Source organism: Trichechus manatus, unplaced genomic scaffold (assembly GCF_000243295.1).
Source record: "Trichechus manatus latirostris isolate Lorelei unplaced genomic scaffold, TriManLat1.0 scaffold00057, whole genome shotgun sequence".
In the NCBI taxonomy this organism is placed as follows: Eukaryota; Metazoa; Chordata; class Mammalia; order Sirenia; family Trichechidae; genus Trichechus; species Trichechus manatus.
The window spans coordinates 15766088-15786355 of NW_004443993.1; the positions used below are offsets into that span (position 1 = coordinate 15766088).

The 20268-nt window shown below is 43.6% G+C and overlaps 1 protein-coding gene across 1 annotated transcript in view; it reads left to right on the forward strand.

Annotated features, from left to right (window-relative positions):
• Positions 1 to 1549, forward strand: part of PLPP2 (phospholipid phosphatase 2) — a 4896-nt gene extending 3347 nt beyond the window's left edge. Inside the window, exons 4-6 of the mRNA XM_004378537.1 lie at positions 626 to 683; positions 881 to 1057; positions 1403 to 1549. Of these exons, the coding sequence (XP_004378594.1) occupies positions 626 to 683; positions 881 to 1057; positions 1403 to 1549 (382 nt within the window). The remainder of the gene's footprint in view (positions 1 to 625; positions 684 to 880; positions 1058 to 1402) is intronic.
• Positions 1550 to 20268: the final 18719 nt, after the last annotated feature.

Below are 20268 nucleotides of genomic sequence, written 5' to 3' on the forward strand. Positions count from 1 at the left end.
CGTCACTGAGGCCAGGTGGGTGTGCAGGGGGAGCTCATCCAACGTCACCCAGGCCAGGTGGGTGTGGGGGGAGCTCAGCCAACATCACCAAGGCCAGGTGGGTGTGGGGGGGTCCAGCCAACATCACTGATGCCAGGTGGGTGCAGGGAGCCCCTCCACCTTTGATTCTGACAGTTTTGCCAGATTTTTGTTGCTTTTATGGAGGGACAACTTTGAATTCCTGACTCTGCTACTTTCTCTGACATCCCTTTTTTTTTTAAAAAAAAAAAATCACTGATTTATTGAAAAAGAAAAGGTGAAACTTGCATTGTTTAACCCGGATGGAAGATCATGCTGACTAGAAACACACGGGGGATGAAGCTGTGGGATTAACTGCTTGGGAGACACAGTTGTCTGCCTGGGTTCTGAGTGCAGGCCCGCGGTGTGTTTGCTGCGAGGCGTCAAAGACCAGCAAGCCCCGGTCTGCGACTTTGTTCCATTGTCTGGGAACTGAAAGGAGTAAAGGAAAAATGGGATTTGACAGTGTCTGACACCAGCTGGGTCCCCACGTAAAATCCTTTCTTGGGCGGGGTCCCAGTGCACTCTGGGTGTCCCTTGGTGACCCCGCTGCTCTCTCTGTTCTTAGATTGTCTTTCTATTCCGGGCACTCCTCGTTCGCCATGTACTGCATGGTGTTCCTGGTGGTGAGTGCTTTTTTTGTGGCTTGCTTTCCCCATCTGTAAATGGGAGGCGTGGAGGTGGTGGGTAGAACTAACTGGTTAGTCCATAAGAACTGGAGCCCTGGGTCCCCCTGTCCCTTCCAGCCTCAGTGCTCCTGTCTGTGCAGTGGGCATGGAGTATGCCGGGCGGGCTCCCAGGCTGACAGCCGCTCCCCCACCAGCTCTACGTGCAGGCACGACTCTGCTGGAAATGGGCGCGGCTGCTGCGGCCCACGGTGCAGTTCTTCCTGGTGGCCTTCGCCCTCTACGTCGGCTACACCCGCGTGTCTGACCACAGACACCACTGGAGCGACGTACTTGTCGGGTTCCTGCAGGGGGCGCTGGTGGCCGGCCTCGCTGTGAGCCTCGACCCTGCCCCTGCCTTGCCCAGAGACCTCACTCCGGACTCTATTCCTCCCAGGACCCTATTCTTCTCTCCTCAGACCCCCTCTTCCCCACCTCCTTCCTGCTCGGGATTCTAGTGCTCCCCACCCCTCTCCCCGCTGGGGTCCCACTCCTACCCCCTTGTTCTTCTCATTGCCCCCACAGTACCCTTCCCCATTTGGGTGCCCCTCACCCTACTGCCTACTTCGCCCATATACCACTCCTTTCCCTCTGGGGGCCTGAGACCTTCTGCACCCCTCACCTGCCTCTCACCCTCCCGCCCCCGCCCACCCAGCTGTCACCCTCCTGCCCCCTCCTAGGTCCGCTATATCTCTGACTTCTTCAAAGCTCGATCCCCGCAGCACTGCCTGGAGGAGGAGGAGCTGGAGCGGAAGCCTAGCCTGTCGCTGACACTGACTCTGGGGGAGGCTGATCACAACCACTATGGATACCCGGTGTCCTCCTGAGTCGGGTGCCCAGGCAGGGCCTCGCTGGGCCAGCAGGACCCTCCCCTGGGCTGGCCATGTTGGGGGACCTGGTGGGACCTTCTCCTGGGCTGGCCCCGTTGGAGTTCCTGGCAGGACCCTCCCCTGGGATGACCTCACTGGGGGACTTGGCGGGACCCTCCCCTGGGCTGGCGGCATTGGTGGTCCTCGCAGGTCTCATCCAGAAGGGCCCCACTGGCTCTGGTTGGGCAAGGAGGACCCTCCCCGTTCTGTGCATAGGACTGGCACTTGGGGGTGCCTAGAGTGTATGGGGGGGCATTTTTCTCATCTCACCCTGAAGATCCCCCTTTTCTTTTTTAGGGGCTAGGGAAGGAGACCAAGAGATCAGAATGGATGCTGTTTTTGTAAAAGGGAATGTACACGTGGCTTTTTAGTAAAACAGATTGTTGGACAAACTTTTCTCAGTGCCTCTTGTGTTCCTTATGGTTCCTTCTGAGGACAGATTCCTTCCTGAGTCCTGCTGTCTGTCCTCCCCACCTCCAGACACTCGCACAGGGCAGGCTTGGGGATCCACGGCCACCCTCCTCGAGGCCTCAGAACCCCTCATCTAACACACTTCACAACGTGTCCAATGAGAAGAGCAGAGAAGCAGGGTCTCGGGTTCCGGGGCCAACATTCAGTCGCCTTTCCACATAGGAACATATCTCCCCTCCATGCAGAGCTGTAGGAGGTGCTCATGGATATTTTTAGGGTTACACTGCCCCAGTCCCTTATGGTTTTAGGGAAAAAAATAGTATTTTCTCTTTTCCACCTCAGTGCACGAGGGACATATTTTGTTGTTTCTCACAAGAAAACTCATAGATTTTTAACCCTGTAAATATCATTTCTCGTGCTCATGTTCTTTTTTAATTTCTTTTCTGCCAAGTTGTGCTGACTTCCCCTGTATTGTACGTTTTCTTTCCCTTCACCAAAGTTGCCACTTGTCTACTATTTAGTGATTTCCCCTTCCCACCTCTCTCCTCTCTCGTAGCCATCAAAGACTGTTTTCTTTTGTGTGTAAACCTTTTCTTGGGTTTTTATAATGGTGGTCTCATACAATATCTGTCCTTTTGTGATTTACTTATTTCACTCAGCATAATGCCCTCCAGATTCATCCATGCTGTGAGGTGTTTCGCGGAGTCATCGTTCTTTATCATTGGGTAGTATTCCACTGTGTGTATGTACCATAGTTTGTTTATCCATTCATCTGTTGATGGGCACTTAGGTTGTTTCCATCTTTTTGCTATTGTGAACAGTGCTGCAGTGAACATGGCTTGGCATATGTCTATTTGTATGATGGCTCTTATTTCTCTAGGATATATTTCTAGCAGTATGATTGCTGGATCAGAGGGTATTTCTAGCTTTTTAAGGAGGCGCCATATTGTTTTCCATAGTGGTTGTACCATTTTACATTCCCACCAGCAGTGCATATGAGTTCCAATCTCCTCACAACCTCTCCAACATTGATTATTTTCTGTTTTTTGCTTGGTGCTGGTAGTGTTGGGGTGAGATAGGCTCTCACTGTAGTTTTGATTTCCATTTATCTAATGGCTAATGATCGAGACCATTTCTTCATGTGTCTGTTGGCCACCTGAATGTCATCTTTGGTGAAGTGTCTGTTCACATCTGTCATGGATTGAATTGTGTCCCCAAAAATATCTGTCAACGTGGCTGGGTCGTGATTCCCAGTATTGTATAATTGTGTACCATTTTGTAATCTGATGTGATTTCCTTATGTGCTGTAAATTCAATCACTATGATCTAATAAGATGGATTGGGGCAGTTATACTAATACAAGATTAGATAGTGTCTTAAACCAATCTCTTTTGAGATATAAAAGAGAGAAGCAAGCAGAGACGCCTGGTAACCTCATACCACCAAGAGAGCAGTGCCGGGAGCAGAGCATGTCCTTTGGACCTGAGGTTCCTGCGCTGAGATGCTCCCAGACCAAGGGAAGATTGATACATCACAAGGACCTTCCTCCAGAGCCGATACAGAGAGAAAGCCTTCCCCTGGAGTTGATGCCCTGAATTTGGACTTGTAGCCTACTGGACCGTGAGAGAATAAACAAACTTCTCTTTGTTAAAGCCGTCCACTTGTGGTCTTTCTGTTATAGCAGCACTAGATGACTAACACAATATCCTTTGCCCATTTTTTAACTGAATTATTTGTATTTATTGTTTAGGTGTTGAATTATAGATTTTGGAGATTAGACCTTTGTTGAATATGTCACAGCCAAAAATTTTTCCCAGTCTATATGTTCTCTTTTTACTCTTGGTGAAGTCTTTTGACTAGCATAAGTGTTTAATTTTTAGGAGCTACTAGTTATCTAGTTTATCTTCTGGTGTTTGTGCATTGTTGGTTATGGAATGAAGGCTATCACTGCTGATATCAGATAGATCCTAGCTGAAAGCAGAGAATACCAGACAGATGTTTACCTGTATTTTATTGACTGTGCAAAGGCATTTGACTGTGGGGGTCATAACAAATTATGCGTAATATTTCAAAGAATGGGAATTCCAGAACACTTAATTGTGCTCATGAGGAACCTACACACAGATCAAGAGGGAGTTGTTTGAACAGAAAAAGGGGATACCGTGTGGTTTAAAGTCAGGAAAGGTGTGCATCAGGGCTATAACTTTTCACCATACTTATTCAATCTGTATGCTGAGCAAATAATCCAAGAAGCTGGACTATAGGATGAAGAATGTAGCATCAGGATTGGAGGAAGACTCATTAACAACCTCCATATGCAGATGACACAACTTTGCTTGCTGAAAGTGAAGAGGACTTGAAGCACTTACTGATGAAGATAAAGACCACAGCCTTCAGTATGGATTATCCCTCAAAAAAACCCCAAAATCCTCACAACTGGACCAATAAGCAACATCATGATAAATGGAGAAAAGATTGAAGTTGTCAAGGATTTCATTTTACTTGAATTCACAATCATCACCCATGGAAACAGCAGTCAAGAAATCAAAGGACGCTTTGCACTGGGCATTGGACAAATCTGCTGCAAAAGACCTCTTTAAAGTGTTGAAAAGCAAAGACGTCACTTTAAGGACTCAGGTGCGCCTGACCCAGACCACGGTGTTTTCAATCACCTCATATGCATGTGAAAGCTGGGCAATGAATAACAAAGACTGAAGAAGAATTGATGCCTTTGAATTATGGTGTTGGCGTAGAATATTGAATATATTCTGCCAGAAGAATGAACAAATCTGTCTTGGAAGAAGTACAGCTAGAACACTCCTTAGAAGCGAGGATGGAGAGACTTCATCTCACAACACTTTGGACATGTTATGAGGAGAGATCAGTCTCTGGAGAAGGACATCATGCTTGGTAAAGTTGAGGGTCAGCGAAAAAGAGGAAGACCCTCATCAACAAGATGGATTGACACAGTGGCTGCAACAGTGGGCTCATGCATAACAATGATCATGAAGATGGTGCAGGACCGGGCAGTGTTTTCTTCTGTTGTACATAGGGTCACTATAAGTTGGAACCAACTCGATGGCACCTAACAACAACAGTTATGGTTAGTATTATATTTATGCCATGTATTAGGGTCCCTGGTATTGTCGCTATTTTTTCTTCCATGATCTTTACTGTTTTCGGTTTTATATTTAGGTCTTTGATCCATTATGAGATAGTTTTTGTGTATGGAGTGAAGTATGAGTCCTGTTTCATTTTTTTACCAATAGACATCCAGTTGTGCCGGCACCACTTGTTAAAAAGTTAAACATCTAGTGGATGTTGGCCATTTGTCAAATATCAGCTGCCCATAGATGGATGGCTTTACATCTGGGTTCTCAATTCTGGTCCATTGGTCTATGTGTCTGCCGTTGTACCAGACCAGGCTGTTTTGACTACCATGGCTGTATAGTAAGTTCTGAAATCAGGTAGTGTGAGGTCTCCTACTTTGTTCTTTTTCTTCAATAATGCTTTGCTTATTTGGGGCCTATTTCCTTTCCGTATAAATTTGGTGATTAGTTTCTCCATGTCGTTAAAAAATACTGTTGGAATTTTGATCAGGATTGCATTATATCTGTAGATCACTTTGAGTAGTATTGACATTTTCACAATGTTAAGTCTATCCATGAGCATAGTATGTTTTTCCATTTATGTGGGTCTCTTGGTGTCTGACAGTAGTGTTTTGTAGTTTTCTTTGTATAGGTCTTTTACAACCCTGATTAGATTTAGTCCTAAGTATTTTATCTTTTTGGAGGCTATTGTAAATGATATTGATTTCCTTTTCAAATTCTCTTTGTTGGTGTAGAGGAATCTTACTGATTTTTGTATGTTAGTCTTGTATCTTGCTACTTTGCTGAAACTTTTTATTAGTTCCAGTAGCTTTCTTTTGGATTCTTTGGGGTTTTCTATGTAAAGGATCATATTATATATGAATAGGGATAGTTTTACTTCTTCCTTATCAATTTGGATGCCTTTTATTTCTTTTTCTTGCCTTATTGCTCTAGCTAGGATTTCCAGCACAGTGTTGAATAAGAGTGGTGATAAAGGGCATCCAAACTGGTGAGGAAGAAGTAAAACTATCCCTATCCTGTTCTCAAGGAGAATGCTATCAAGTCTCTCTCCATTTGTGGTCATGTTCTTGATGGAAGCATTGCTCTATCTTCTGAGGCTAACTGTTTTTTTTGAAAAACTCCTGTTAACTGAGTGTTTGATGGCATGGAGGAATTTGTTGGATTTGCTAGGTATGACATGGTATTGTGGTTTTGTAGGAAATCATGCTTATTTTTTTAGAGGTGCATACTGAAACATTTAGGAATCAAATTTTATGATGTCTGTAACTGAAGAGGACTTGAAGCACTTACTGATGAAGATCAAAGACTACAGCCTTCATTATGGACTACACCTTAACATAAAGAAAACAAAAGTCCTCACAACTGGACCAATAAGCAACATCATGATAAATGGAGGAAAAAAGTTGTCAAGGATTTCATTTTACTTGGATCCACAATCAACACTCATGGAAGCAGCAGCCAAGAAATCTAACAACGTATTGCATTGGGCAAATCTGCTGCAAAAGACCTCTTTAAAGCATTAAGAAGCAGAGATGTCACCTTGATGACTAATGTGCACCTGACCCAAGCCAGGGTATTTTCAATCGCCTCATATGCATGTAAAAGCTGGGCAATGAATAAGGAAGACCGAAGAATTGATGCCTTTGAATTGTGGTGTGGCGAAGTATATTGAATATATCATGGACTGCCAGAAGAACGAACAAATGTGTCTTGGAAGAAGTACAGCCGGAATGTTCCTTAGAAGCAAGGATGGTGAAACTTCATCTCACATACTCTGGACATGTTATCAGAGGGGTCCAGTCCCTTGAGAAGGACATTATGCTGGTAAAGTAGAGGGTCAGCGAAAGAGAGGAAGACCCTCAACGAGATGGATTGACACAGTGGCTGCAACAACAGGCTCAAACGTAACGATTGTGAGGATGACCCAGGACCAGGTGGTGTTTTGTTCTGTTTACATACAGTCACTATGAGTCGGATCTGACTCGATGGTACCTAGCAGCAGCAGCAGTAACCTAAAATATTTCACAATACAGAAATATGAAGCAAATATGGCAAAATATTAGTAGCTAGCTAGCTGCTGTTGAATCTACTCTGACTCATGGCAACCTCATGTACAACAGACCAAATACTGCCCAGTCCCATGTCATCCTCACCCTCACAGTCACCAGCATGTTCGTGTCCATCATTGTGGCTACTGTGCCGGTCCACCTCAGTGAGGGTCTCCCTTGTTCTTGTCGGCCCTCCAGCAATTGATCCCTCCTGATGACATGTCCAAAGCAAATGAGTCAAAGAATGTTCTTTTGGATCCATAGGGCTTTCATCGGCTAGTTTTCAAAAGTGGATCACCAGGCCTTTCTTCCTAGCCTGTCTTAGTCTGGAAGCTCCACTGAAACCTATCTACCATGGGTGACCTTGATGCTATTTGAAATAACTGTGGCATAGCTTCCAGCATCACAGCAACACATAGGCTACCACAGTATGACAGACTGACAGACGGGTGATGGGGCAAAATATTACTACTATAATTGTTAAGTCTAGGTCTTATGTATGTGAGTATTTATTATGCCATTCTCTTTAGTGTATTTTGAAAATGTTCATATTAAATCAAAAAAGAACCAAAAAACTGCCTAAGTAAATTCCCCTAAATTAAAACCATTTCCTTTCAGTGGTACAATATTCGTTTCTTATTCCCCAAACGGATCTTATCTGAGTTTAAACAACACCAAATCCTAACACAAGCAAGATTATTTTAATTGCTGATGTTAGCATAACCTGCCACAAGAAGGCAGCTCCCCTTCATTATTGTCAGCAGCAGTCTGAGTAATGCCTTTGGGAATTTTGTGGTGGCATCAACCTGTCCTTTGAAGGCAAGGTCTGCGGTGGTTTGGGTATTGCTCCTGGAGGCTCCAGCCTGCTGGAACAGCCCTCCCAATGATGTCCTGAAAAGCCTAGAATCCCTCATAAAGAAGAGACACATTGTCCTGGAATTTAAAAAGCCCTGGTGGTGCTAAGACAGCCTGTGTTTTCAGCAGTTGGACAGCTCTCAGACCTCATTCCTGAGCAGGGTGACCTTCCCATTTCTGAGATGTGATTTTATGATGTGTTGATTATACGGTGGAACTATTAAGCTCAGGTCAGGGCCAGGATCAGTCTCAGGGTCAGAGTTATTTATATTTTATTTTTCCAAATTAACGTTTTATCTAATGTCATTGAATTTAACATTTAAAAATTTTTATATTTTAATATTATATAAATTTATTTTATATTTAATTTCTATCATATTTAAGTTTATTCTATTGGTTTTTTTTTAATTTTTAAAAAATATTGCTTTTTAGAGCAGTAGTTTTGCCTTTTCCAGCATGTCATATAGTTGGAATCATACAGTATGTAGCTTTTTCAGACTGGCTTCTTTCACTTAGCAATAGCCTTTTATGGTTCCTCCGTGTGTTTTTGTGGCTTGATGGCTCATTTGTTTTTATTGAAGAATAATACTCCATTGTATGGACATACCACAGTTTGTTTATCCATTCTCCTATAGAAGGACATCTTGGTTGGTTCCAATTTTTGGCGGTTATGAATAGAGCTGCTATAAACATTTGTGTTTGTGTTTTTGTGTGGACATGTTTTAAATTCATTCGAGAAAATGCTTGGGAGCTCAGTTGCTGGATTGTATGGAAAGCCTATGTTTAGTTTTGTAAGAAACAGCCACACTGTCTTCCAATGTGGCTGCACCGTCCTGCATTCCCACCAGCAATGAATGAGAGTTCCTGTTGCTCCACATCCTTGTCAACATTTGGCTTTGTCAGTGTTCTGGATTTTATCTATTCAAATAGGTGTGTAGTACTCTCATTGTTATTTTAATTTGCTTAATTACGTATGATGTTGAGTATCTTCATATGCTTATTTGCCATCTCTTTGGTGAGGTGTGCATATCTTTTGCCCAATTTCTTAAAATTTATTTAATTTTTTGTTGTTGAGAATATACACAGCAGAACGTACACCAGTTCAACAATTTCTGCATGTACAGTTCAGTGGCATTGATTACTTTCTTCCAGTTTTGCAGCCATTCTCACCCTCATTTTCCAAATTGTTCCTCCCCCATTAGCGTAAACTCACTGCCCCCCTAAGTTTCATATCTAATCTTTCAAGCTACTGTTTTCAGGAGAGCTGTTGTGTGTGAGCAGGTGTGTGAGAATGTGTATGAGTTTTACACATTGAAAGTGTGTGCATGTCAGAGAGACAGACTAAGCCCAGGTTCCCACTGCTGACCTCTGAGACCCCAAGGCCCACCCTCTGTGACCCTGTTAGCACCCAGATGGCTGTATGGATGCTTGTTGTCCCTGACCCCACTGCTGCTGCCGCCACAAATTCCCAGCCTGCTCCCCTCGGCCACAGGCACAGTCTGGTCTCTGGTCATGTAGTCATGGCCTGTGGCCAGAAAGGATGCCCCTGATCTGGGCAAAGATCCTGGCCAGACCATGCAGACTGCCTGGGGAGTGGGATGGGCCAGGGGCAGTGTTAGGGGAGGGCTCTGTGGGGACGCCAGCTGTCCCCAGGATTGCCCAGAGTTCCCTGGTCTGCACCCTGGCCTGGCCTGGGCCTGAGTCTGCCAGCTTCAGAAACCACATTGAGCTCCTCTCCTCTCAGTACCTAAAGCGTGAGTGCCACAGGCCTGCGGTCCCACTGAACCTTGCAGAGCTGCAGGTCTGAGTGCCAGAGCTGACCCTCAGGTGTGCCCCGCTGCCCTGCCCTGCCTTTCCTATGTCCCCATCACCGATGCCTTTATGACAAGTTTGTGGGTTGATGGAAGGCTTGGACCCACCTAGGACTCTAGGGGGAGAAGGGATTCAAGGAGAGGTCCCTGCCCTACTTCTTCCCCATTAGTCATGTCTACTTGCCCCCCTCCATTGTGCTGGGGCCTGTTTCTGCTCCTGTGTTCACTGGGGCGGTGGGTGCTACTGCTTAGTCAGACTGGAAGTCAACCTGGTCAACAGGGCAGGCACATCCTGCTCCCCTACTGCTGGCCAGGCCAGCCTGAACTGCTAACACTGCCCCCAGGATAAGCAAGCTGATGGGGAAGATGAGAAAAGAAGACCAGGACCAGGAGGTGGCCTACAGTACCCTACAGAAGAGCCAAGAGGAGGCGAGGAGGTGGCCAAGATGCAGGCGTTGTTATTGTTAGTTCCAGCTCATGGCGACCCCGTGTACAATGGAATGAAACACTGCCTGGTCCTGCGCCATCCTCACGATCGTTGTTATGCTTGAGCCCATTATTGCAGCCACTGTGTCAATCCATCTCCTTGAGGGTCTTCCTCTTTTTTGCTGACCCTTTACTTTACCAAGCATGATGTCCTTCTCCAGGGACTGTTCCCTCCTGATAACATGTCCAAAGTATGTGAGAGGAAGTCTTACCATGTTTGTTCTAATGAGCATTCTGGCTGTACTTCTTCCAACAAATTTTATTTATTCTTCTGGCAGTACACGGCATATTCAATATTCTTCACCAGCACCATATTCAAAGGCAGCAATTATTCCTTGGTCTTCATTATTCATTATCCAGCTTTCACATGCATATGAGGTGATTGAAAACACCATGGCTTGGGTCAGGCACCCCTTAGTCCTTAATGTGACATCTTCACTTTTTAACACTTTAGAAAGGTCTTTTGCAGCAGATTTGCCCAATGAAAAGTGTCATTTGATTTCTTGACTCCTGCTTCCATGGGTGTTGAGGGTGGATCCAAGCACAATGAAATTCTTAAAAACTTCAATCTTGTCTCTGTTTACCATGATGTTGCTTATTGGTCTAGTTCTGAGGATTTTTGTTCTCTTTATGTAGAGGGGTAATCCATACTGAAGGCTGTAGTCTTTGATTTTCATCAGTAAGTGCTTCAAGTCCTCTTCACTTTCAGCAAGCAAGGTTGTGTCATCTGTATAACACAGGTTGTTAATGAGACTTCCTCTAATGCTGATGTCCTGTTCTTTTTCGTACGGTCCAGCTTCTTGGATTATGTGCTTAGTATACAGATTGAATAAATATGGTGAAAGGATACAAAGCTGACACACACCTTTCTTGACTTTAAACCATGCAGTGTCTCCCCTTGTTCTGTTCCAATGACTGCTTCTTGGTCTAAGTACAGGTTCCTCATGAGCACAATTAAGTGTTCTGGAATTCCCATTCTTCACAATGTTATTCATAATTCGTTATAATCCACACAGTTGGGAGACTTTGCATAGTCAATAAAACAGGGGTAAACATATTTTTGGTATTCTGTGCTTTCAGCCATGATTCATCTGACAACAGCAATAATATCTCTGGTTCCATGTCTTCTTCTGAATCCAGCCTGAATTTCTGGCAGTTCCCTGTGGATGTACTGTTGTAACTGCTTTTGAACGATCTTCCGCAAAATTTTATTTGTGCCTGATGTTAATGATATTGTTCAATATTTTCTGCATTCCGTTGGATCACCTTTCTTTGGAATGGGCGCAAACATGCATCTCTTCCACTCTGTTGGCCAGGTAGCTGTATTCCAAATTTCTTAGCATAGATGTGTGAGCACTTCCAGTGCTGCATCCATTTGTTGAAACATCTCAACTGGTATTCCATCAATTCCTGGAGCCTTGTTTTTTGCCAATGTCTTCAGTGCAGCTTGAACTTCTTCGTTCAGTACCATTGGTTCTTGATCATATGCTACCCCTTGAAATGGCTGAATGGACCAATTCTTTTTGGTACAGTGACTGTGTATTCCTTCCATATTCTTTTGATGCTTCTTGCGTCTTTCAATATTTTGTCCGTAGAATCCTTCCATATTGCAGCTCCAGGCTTGAATTTTTTTCAGTTCTTTCAGCTTGAGAAATGCAAAGCGTGTTCTTCCCTTTTGGTTTGCTAACTCCAGGTCTTTGCATATAGCATTATAATATTTCATTTTGTCTGCTTGAGCCACCCTCGAAATCTTCTGTTCAGCTCTTTAATTCATCATTTCTTCCATTCGCTTTAGCTGCTCTGTGTTCAAGAGCAAGTTTCAGAGTCTCTTCTGACATCCGTTTAGGTCTTTTCTCTTTTTCCTGTCTTTTTAATGAACTCTTGCTTTCTTCATGGATGATGTCCTTGATGTCATACCACAACTTATCTGTCTTTGTCATTAGTGTTCATGGCTTCAAATCTATTCTTGAGATGGTCTCTAAATTCAGGTGGCATATACTCAAGGTTGTACTTTGGCTCTCATGGACTTGTTCTAATTTTCTTCAGCTTCACCTTGAACTTGCATATGAGCGATCGATGGTATGTTCTCCAGTCGGCCCCTAGCCTTGTTCTGACAGATGATATTGAGCTTCTCCATCATCTCTTTCCACAGACATACTTGATTTGAATCCTGTGTATTCCATTGGGTGAGGCCCATGTGTAAAATCACCATTTATATTGGTGAAAAAGGTATTTCCAATGAATAGGTCATTGGTCTTGCAAAAATCTATCATGCAATCTCCAGTGTCATTTCTATCACCAAGACCGTATTTTCTGAGTATTGATCCTTCTTCTTTGTTTCCAACTTTTACATTCCAATCACCAGTAATTATCAATGCATCTTGATTGCACGTTTGATCAATTTCAGACTGCAGAAGTCAGTAAACATCTTCAGTTTCTTCATCTTTGGCATTAGTGTTTGGTGCATAAATTTGAATAATAATCATATTAACTGGTCTTCCTTATAAGCATATGGATATTATCCTATCACTGACAGCTTTGTACTTCAGGATAGATCTTGAAATATTCTTTTTGATGATGAACGCTACGCCAAACTCATTGCCATCGAGTCGATTCCAACTCATAGCAACCCTCTAGGACAAAGTAAAACTGCCCCATAGGGTTTCCAAGGAGCGCCTGGTGCATTCGAACTGCCGACCTTTTGGTTAGCAGCCAAGCTCTTAACTACTGAGCCACCAGGGCTCCTGGCAAAAAACAAGGCTCCAGGAATTGACAGAATGCCAATTCTGATGTTTCAGCAAATGAATACAACACTGGAAACGCTCACTCGTCTATACTAAGAAATTAAGAAGATAGCTACCTGGCCTACCGACTGGAAGAGATCCATATTTGTACCCATTCCAAAGAAAAGTGTTCCAACAGAATGCAGAAATTATTGAACAATATCATTAATATCATGAACAAATAAAATTTTGCTGAAGATCATTCAAAAGTGGATGTAGCAGTACATCCACAGGGAACTGCCAGAAATTCAAACCAGATTCGGAAGAGGACATGGAACCAGAGATATCATTGCTGATATCAGATGGAGCCTGTCAGAGAATACCAGAAAGATGTTTACCTGTGTTTTACTGACTATGCAAAGGCATTGGACTGGGTGGATCATAACAAATTATGAATAACGTTGTGAAGAACTGGATTTCCAGAACACTCAATTGTATTCATGGGGAACCTGTACATAGATCAAGAGGCAGTCGTTGGAATAGAACAAGGGGATACTGACTGATTTAAAGTCAGGAAAGTTGTGTGTCAGGGTTGTATCCTTTCACCATACTTATTCAACCTGTATGCTGAGCACATAATCGGAGAAGCTGGAGTATATGAAGAAGAATGGGGCATCAGAATTGGAGGAAGACTCTTTAACAACCTTTGTTATGCAGATGACACGACCTTGCTTGCTGAAAGTGAAGATGACTTGAAGCACTTACTGATGAAGATCAAAGACCACAGCCCTCAGAATGGATTATGCCTCAACATAAAACAAAAGTCTTCACAACTACACCAATAAGCAACGTCATGATAAATGGAGAAAAGATTGAAGTTGTCAAGTGTCTTAGGCTGGGTGCTCTAGAGAAGCAAAACCAGTAAAGCATATAAATATATATAGAGAGAGATTTATATCAAGGAAACAGCTCACACGAAGTTAGAATGTCCCAAGTCCATGGATCAGGGTAGAGGCCTCTCCCAATTCACGCAGCCGCAGAAGATGGTGAGTCCAGGATCAGCAGGTTGGAGTGCAGGGCTCCCGCTCACAGGCTGTGAAGGTCCACGAATCCCAAGTTCGGAAGATAAGCTGACAGCTCAAGTCCCAAGAACCAGAGGTGAGACAACAGGAGGCAGCCGCAGGATCCAGAGTGAGCACAAAGCCAGAACTTCTGCTTATATTCAGATGCAGGCCACACCCCCAAAGAAACTCCCTTTCATCTGATTGGCTACTCACAGCATATTCAATCATGGGAGTGATCACATTTAAACACTGAGAAACATGGCCCAGCCAAGTTGACACACAATCTTAACCATCACATCAAGGATTTCATTTTATTTGGACCCACAATTAATGTCCATGGAAGCAACAGTCAAGTAATCAAACAAAACATTTTATTGTGCAAATCTACTGCAAAAGACCTCTTTAAAGTGTTAAAAGGCAAAGATGTGACTTTGAGGATTAAGGTGCACCTGATCTGAGCCATGGTATTTTCTATCACCTCATATGCATTTGAAAGCTGGACAATGAATAAGGAAGGCCAAATAAGAATTGATACCTTTGAATTATGATGTTGGTGAAAAATATTGACTATACCATGGACTGCCAGAAGAACTAACAAATCTTTATTGGAAGAAGTGCCACCAGAATGCTCCTTAGAAATAAGAACAGTGAGACTTTGTCTCAGGTACTTTGGACCAGTCCCTGGAGAAGGACATCATGCTTGGTAAAGTAGAGGGTCAAGGAAAAATAGAAAGACCCTCAATGAGATGCACTGACATAGTGGCTTCAACAATGGTCTCAAATATAGCAACGATTATGAGGGTGGTACATGACCAGGTACTGTTTCATTCTGTTGTACATAGGGTCCCTGTGAGTTGGAACTGACTCGCCAACACCTAACAACAACAGTCTCATATCATTTTTTTTTCTTGTATGCATCACATTTTTGTGTCATATTTAAGAAGGTTTTGACTAGTCCTGGGTCATGACAATTTCCTCCTATGTGTTATTCTAAATGTTTTATATGTTTAGCGTTTACATTTAAGTGTATGATCCAAGTTGTGTTAAGTTTGTGTACGGCATGAGTAGGGGTCAAAATTTACACGTGGACATCCAACTGTCCCAGCACCATTTGTTGAAAAGATTACTTATTCACCATTATGTGGCCTTGACACATTTTTTTAATTGTTGTAGTTTAGATGAAGTTTACATTTCAAGTTAGTCTCTCATACAAAAATTTATACTTACATTGTTATGTGACCCTAATTGCTCTCCCCATACTGTGACAGCACACTTCTCCTTTCTATCCCTGATTCCCCATGTCCATTCAACCAGCTCCTAACCCTCTCTGCCGTCCCATCTCACCTCCAGACAGAAGCTGCCCCTTTGGTCTCTTGTATCTACTTGAGCTAAGAGGCACACTCCTCATGAGTATCACTTTATGTCCCACAATCCAGTCCAATCCCTGTCTGAAGAGTTGGCCTCGGAAATTGCTTTAGTTCTGGGCTGATGGAGGATCTGGGGGGCCATGCTTTCCGGGGTTCCTCCAGTCTCAATCAGACCATTAAGTCTGGTCTTCTTACTAGAATTTGAGTTCTGCACCTCACATTTCTCCTGCTCTATCAGGGACTCTCTGTTGTGTTCCCTGTCAGGGCGGTCATTGGTGGTAGCTGGGCACCATCCAGCTCATCTGGTCTCAGGTAGATGAAGTCTAGGGTTTATGTGGCCCTTTCTGTCTCTTGGGCTAATACTTAGTGAGGGGCACGACCCTTCAGGCCCCGGTGCCCGCGTTGCCCGCACTCTCCTGGCGTAAATGAAAGGAACCAAGGAAAGAGGCTCAGGAACGAGCCCGAGGCAGCAGGTCTGGCGCCGCGAATGCTCACAAAGAGCGCCTGGCGGCCCGACGGGCGATTGGTGGGGTCCACTCGCCCTCGAGAGATACCTGCCCTGGGTGAGAAAAAGCCTTCTCTAGCGACCGGCGAGGGTGCCTCGGGTACCGGACCCCCAGCCGCCGCCCCTCCTCGTCGCTAGCCACTCTCTGCTTATTGGGACTGGTCTGGCACAGCGGGGGAGCTTTGCTCGGTTCTTTGAAAAAAAAAAAGAGGAATCCATTACCGGCAGATCTGCCCTGAAAGTGTTAAAAGACATTATTCAGACAAATGTGAATGATATAAGCCAGAAACTAGCACCTCCAAAAAGGAAGGAAGAGGATCGGAGTAGGACTAAATAAAGGTAAAATACAATATTTTATTTCTCTTATACTTAGTTGATCTAAAATTTAACAGTTTGCTTAAAGCAGTGACAGTAACAACGTACTAAGTGATTACAGCATATGGATGTGTGAAACGGATGGCAGCAGTGTTATACAGGACTGGAAAGAAGAATTGAGAATAGGCTGTTATAAGGGACGCGCACCTTTGGGTGTTATTTGGGATAGTGTTATTTGGGATAGTGTTATTTGAAGGTGGACTCAGATAAGTTAAAAGTCTATATTATAAATGCAGGGAACTATTTTAATAACTGATCTTCTGAGAAGGGATAAAATGATAAAAGTAACCAAGTGTCATGGATTGAATTGAGTCCCCCCAAAATGTGTCAACGTGGCTAGATCATGATTCCCAGGATTGTGTGATTGTCCACCACTTTGTGATCTAATGTGATTACCCTATGGGTTGTAAATCCTAACCTCTAAAAAGGAGCCCTAGTGGCGCAGTGGTCAAGAGCTCAGGCTCCTAACCAAAAGTTCATCAGTTGGAATCTACCAGATGCTCCTTGGAAACCCTATGGGGCTGTTCTACTATGCCCTACGGGGTTGCTATGAGTAGACATTGACTCAATGGCAATGGTTTTTTTTTTAATGATGTTAATGGACAATGAATAAGGAAGACTGAAGAAAAATTGATACCTTTGAGTTATGGTGTTGGCGAAGAATATTGAATATACCATGGACTTCCAGAAGAACAAATCTGTCTTGGAAGAAGTACCGCCAGAACGCTCCTTAGAAGTGAGGATGGGGAGACGTCGTCTCAGGTACTTTGGACATGTTCTCAGGAGGGACCAGTCCCTGCAGAAGGACATCACGCTTGGTAAAGTACAGGGTCAGGGAAAAAGAGCAAGACCCTCAACGAGATGGATTGACAGTGTCTGCAACAATGGGTTCAAGCGTAAGGATTGTGAAAATGGCGTAGGACCAGGCAGTGTTTCATTCTGTTGCCCATGGAACCGACTCTACAGCAGCTAACAACAGCGCCAACAATAACATGATGTTAACGAGGCAGGATTAGAGACAGTTACTTGAATGGGCAGGACTCAGCTCTACAGGATTAAGCTGTATCTTGAGTTAATCTCTTTTGAGATACAAAAGAGAGTCGAGCAGAGAGGAGAGGAACCTCCTACCACCAAGCAAGAAGAGCCAAGAGTGATACATGTCCTTTGGACCCAGGGTCCCTGCACTGAGAAGCTCTTAGACCAGGGGAAGATTGATGACGAGGACTTTCCCCCAGAGCCAACAGAGAGGGAAAGCCTTCCTCTGGAGCTCACACTCTGAATTCGGACTTCTAGCCCCCTAGACTGTGAGAGAATAAAGTCTGTTTGTTAAAGCCACCCACTTGTGGTATTTCTGTTGTAGCAGCACTAGATGACTAAGACACCAAGGAACTCTGTACAGCATGACTGTACACCTGAGGTCTGCCCCAAGTCGATGTTGTAGCAGATGCCATGGAGTGGACTCCACCTCGGTTCCGCAGTACATGGACCACACTGACCGGTGGATTCAAACTGCTGACCTTTTAGTTAGCAGCCAAGCTCTTAACCACTGCACCACCAGGGCTCCAAAATACAATATGATATTTACAAAATAAAATAAATTAAAATGTAAAAAATAACAAAATAAAATAAACTACAATAAATAAAATACAGTATAAAAAGAATTAAATAAACTATAAAACATAACATAACCAGACATAAATAAAATAAATTATAAAAATAATGTAAAATAAATATTTGTAATGAAACTGAATTAAATGAAATATTACAGTAAATCTAAAATGTGTTGTAAAATAAAATAAAATCTTCCCAGAAACATGTCTCTTCCTTGCCTCTTTGTATCCCCTTACTTCTCTGTGTGCTGTGCTCGCCTTGATGTTTTTTATTTATCTAACATAATGTATGGCCCCTGTTAGACATCTGACATATGTCCACTCCAGCAAAAACACGGGTCCAGGACAAGGGTTACATGTGAATGACCACTGTGCCCTTCAACCACAGCCTGGTCTCTATTCAGGTGGCCATGGCCAGGTAGCTGGACCCGTGAAGGCTTCCCACAGTCATGGAGAGGCAGGATCCCAGCCCAGAGGCTCCTCCCTGAAGGGCCCTGTAACAATGGGCTCAAACATAGCAATGACTGTGAGGATGACGCAGTAATGGGCAGTGTTTTGTTCTGTTGTACATAGGTCGCTATGAGTTGGAACCAACTCGACGGCACCTAAGAACGAAACAATTCTTTTTTAACTTCTGCTCCAAAATTTCATTCTTTTAGAAAAGGATTTAACAAAGTCTAAAGTTCATTAGAATCTCCAGGCCTTTCCTAAGTAAAACAGAGGCTTTAGAACACTTTAAATACACACAACCCCTTCCAGCCAGCATGTTTGTGTTCAATTTTTTTTAGTTCTAGCTTGTTTTTTAATCACCCAAACCACGTTTGATTACATTCACCCGCTTATTTGGCAGTTTCTTTGCTTACTCTTCTTTCTTGTAACTTAGACCTTACTTTAGGGTCATTTTCCTTCTAGAACATATAGTTTAGTGAGATTTTGCTGGGCCTGAAACTTACTTTGTCTTAGTTGTTTAATATCAGTTTAGCTAACTATGTAATTCGAGGAAGACAGTTGTATTTTCTTAGCACTTTTAATGTATTATTCTGCTGTTTTCTGGCCCGTTATTTGCTCTGGACTTAGATACCCTGGACTTCCAGAAGAACAAACAGGTCTGTCTTGAAGAAGTACAGCCAGAGTGCTCCTTAGAAGTGAGGATGACGAGACTTCGTCTCACATACTTTGGACGTGTTGTCAGGAGGGATCAGTCCCTGGAGAAGGACATGATGCTTGGTAAAGTAGAGGGTCAGCGAAAAAGAGGAAGACCCTCAACAAGATGGGTTGACACAGTGGCTGCAACAATGGGCCAAGCATAACAACGATTGTGAGGATGGCACAGGACCAGGCAGCGTTTCAGTCTGTTGTACGTCCAGTCTCTGTGAGTCGGAACTGACTCGCCGGCACCAAACAACAACAATTGCTCTGGAGAAGTCTGCAGTCAGCCTTGTTTCTTTGTGGTCTTTTCTCTCTGCCTCCTTTATGCTCACCTCTTTTCTTTGCAGTTTTGGTGAAGTGTGCCTTGGTTTACATTTCTTTCTAATTTATCCTGCTGGGCATTCATTGTACTTCCTGAATCTCTGGAGTTAAATTTTATCAATTTTGCATTTTTCTCGCTCTGGTTTCAGTGCCGTCTTCATTTTTGGTTCTTGGGGGAGTTTATTATTTTCTCCTGGGCTCAGCTTTGCACTTCAAAGGGTATTTGTTATATCCAATAAGTGAGCGATTTGTTTTAGGTGAATTTTTTGAACGTATAATCCACCTTGCTGACGGTAGTGGCAGTCACCTGTAGCCTTTTAAATACACTACAGGGTGGCTGCTTGTTTTTACACATGTAGCATGCCTTAAGTCTAAATAAATTGTCTTTTCTTGTTCCTTGATATCAGAGTTATTGTTAGTTGCTGTCGAGTCAGTTTTAACTCACGGTGACCCCATGTGTGCAGAGTAGAACTGCTCCATAAGGTTTTCAAGGCTGTGACCTTTCAGACACAGATTGCCAGGTTTTTCTTCCAAGGCACCTCTGAGAGAGTTCAAACCACCAAACTTTCAGCTAGTAGTCAAGCCCTTAACGATTCGTACCACCCAGAAATTCCTATCATAGAGTTAGAGCGGTAGAATTAGAAGAATTTTAGCCTGTTACCTTCTTGCCATTCATTTTAAGGATGAAAAACTGAACAAGAAAAACATTATCACACCGTCTCTCCCAGACCTTCAAAACTTCCCACCCTCCCTTATCATTCCTCTGCCAATAAGATCAGCCGAGAGCAAACCACCTGATTTACACTCAAACCACAGCCCAGAAAGCCAGGCAGCCCTCAAAT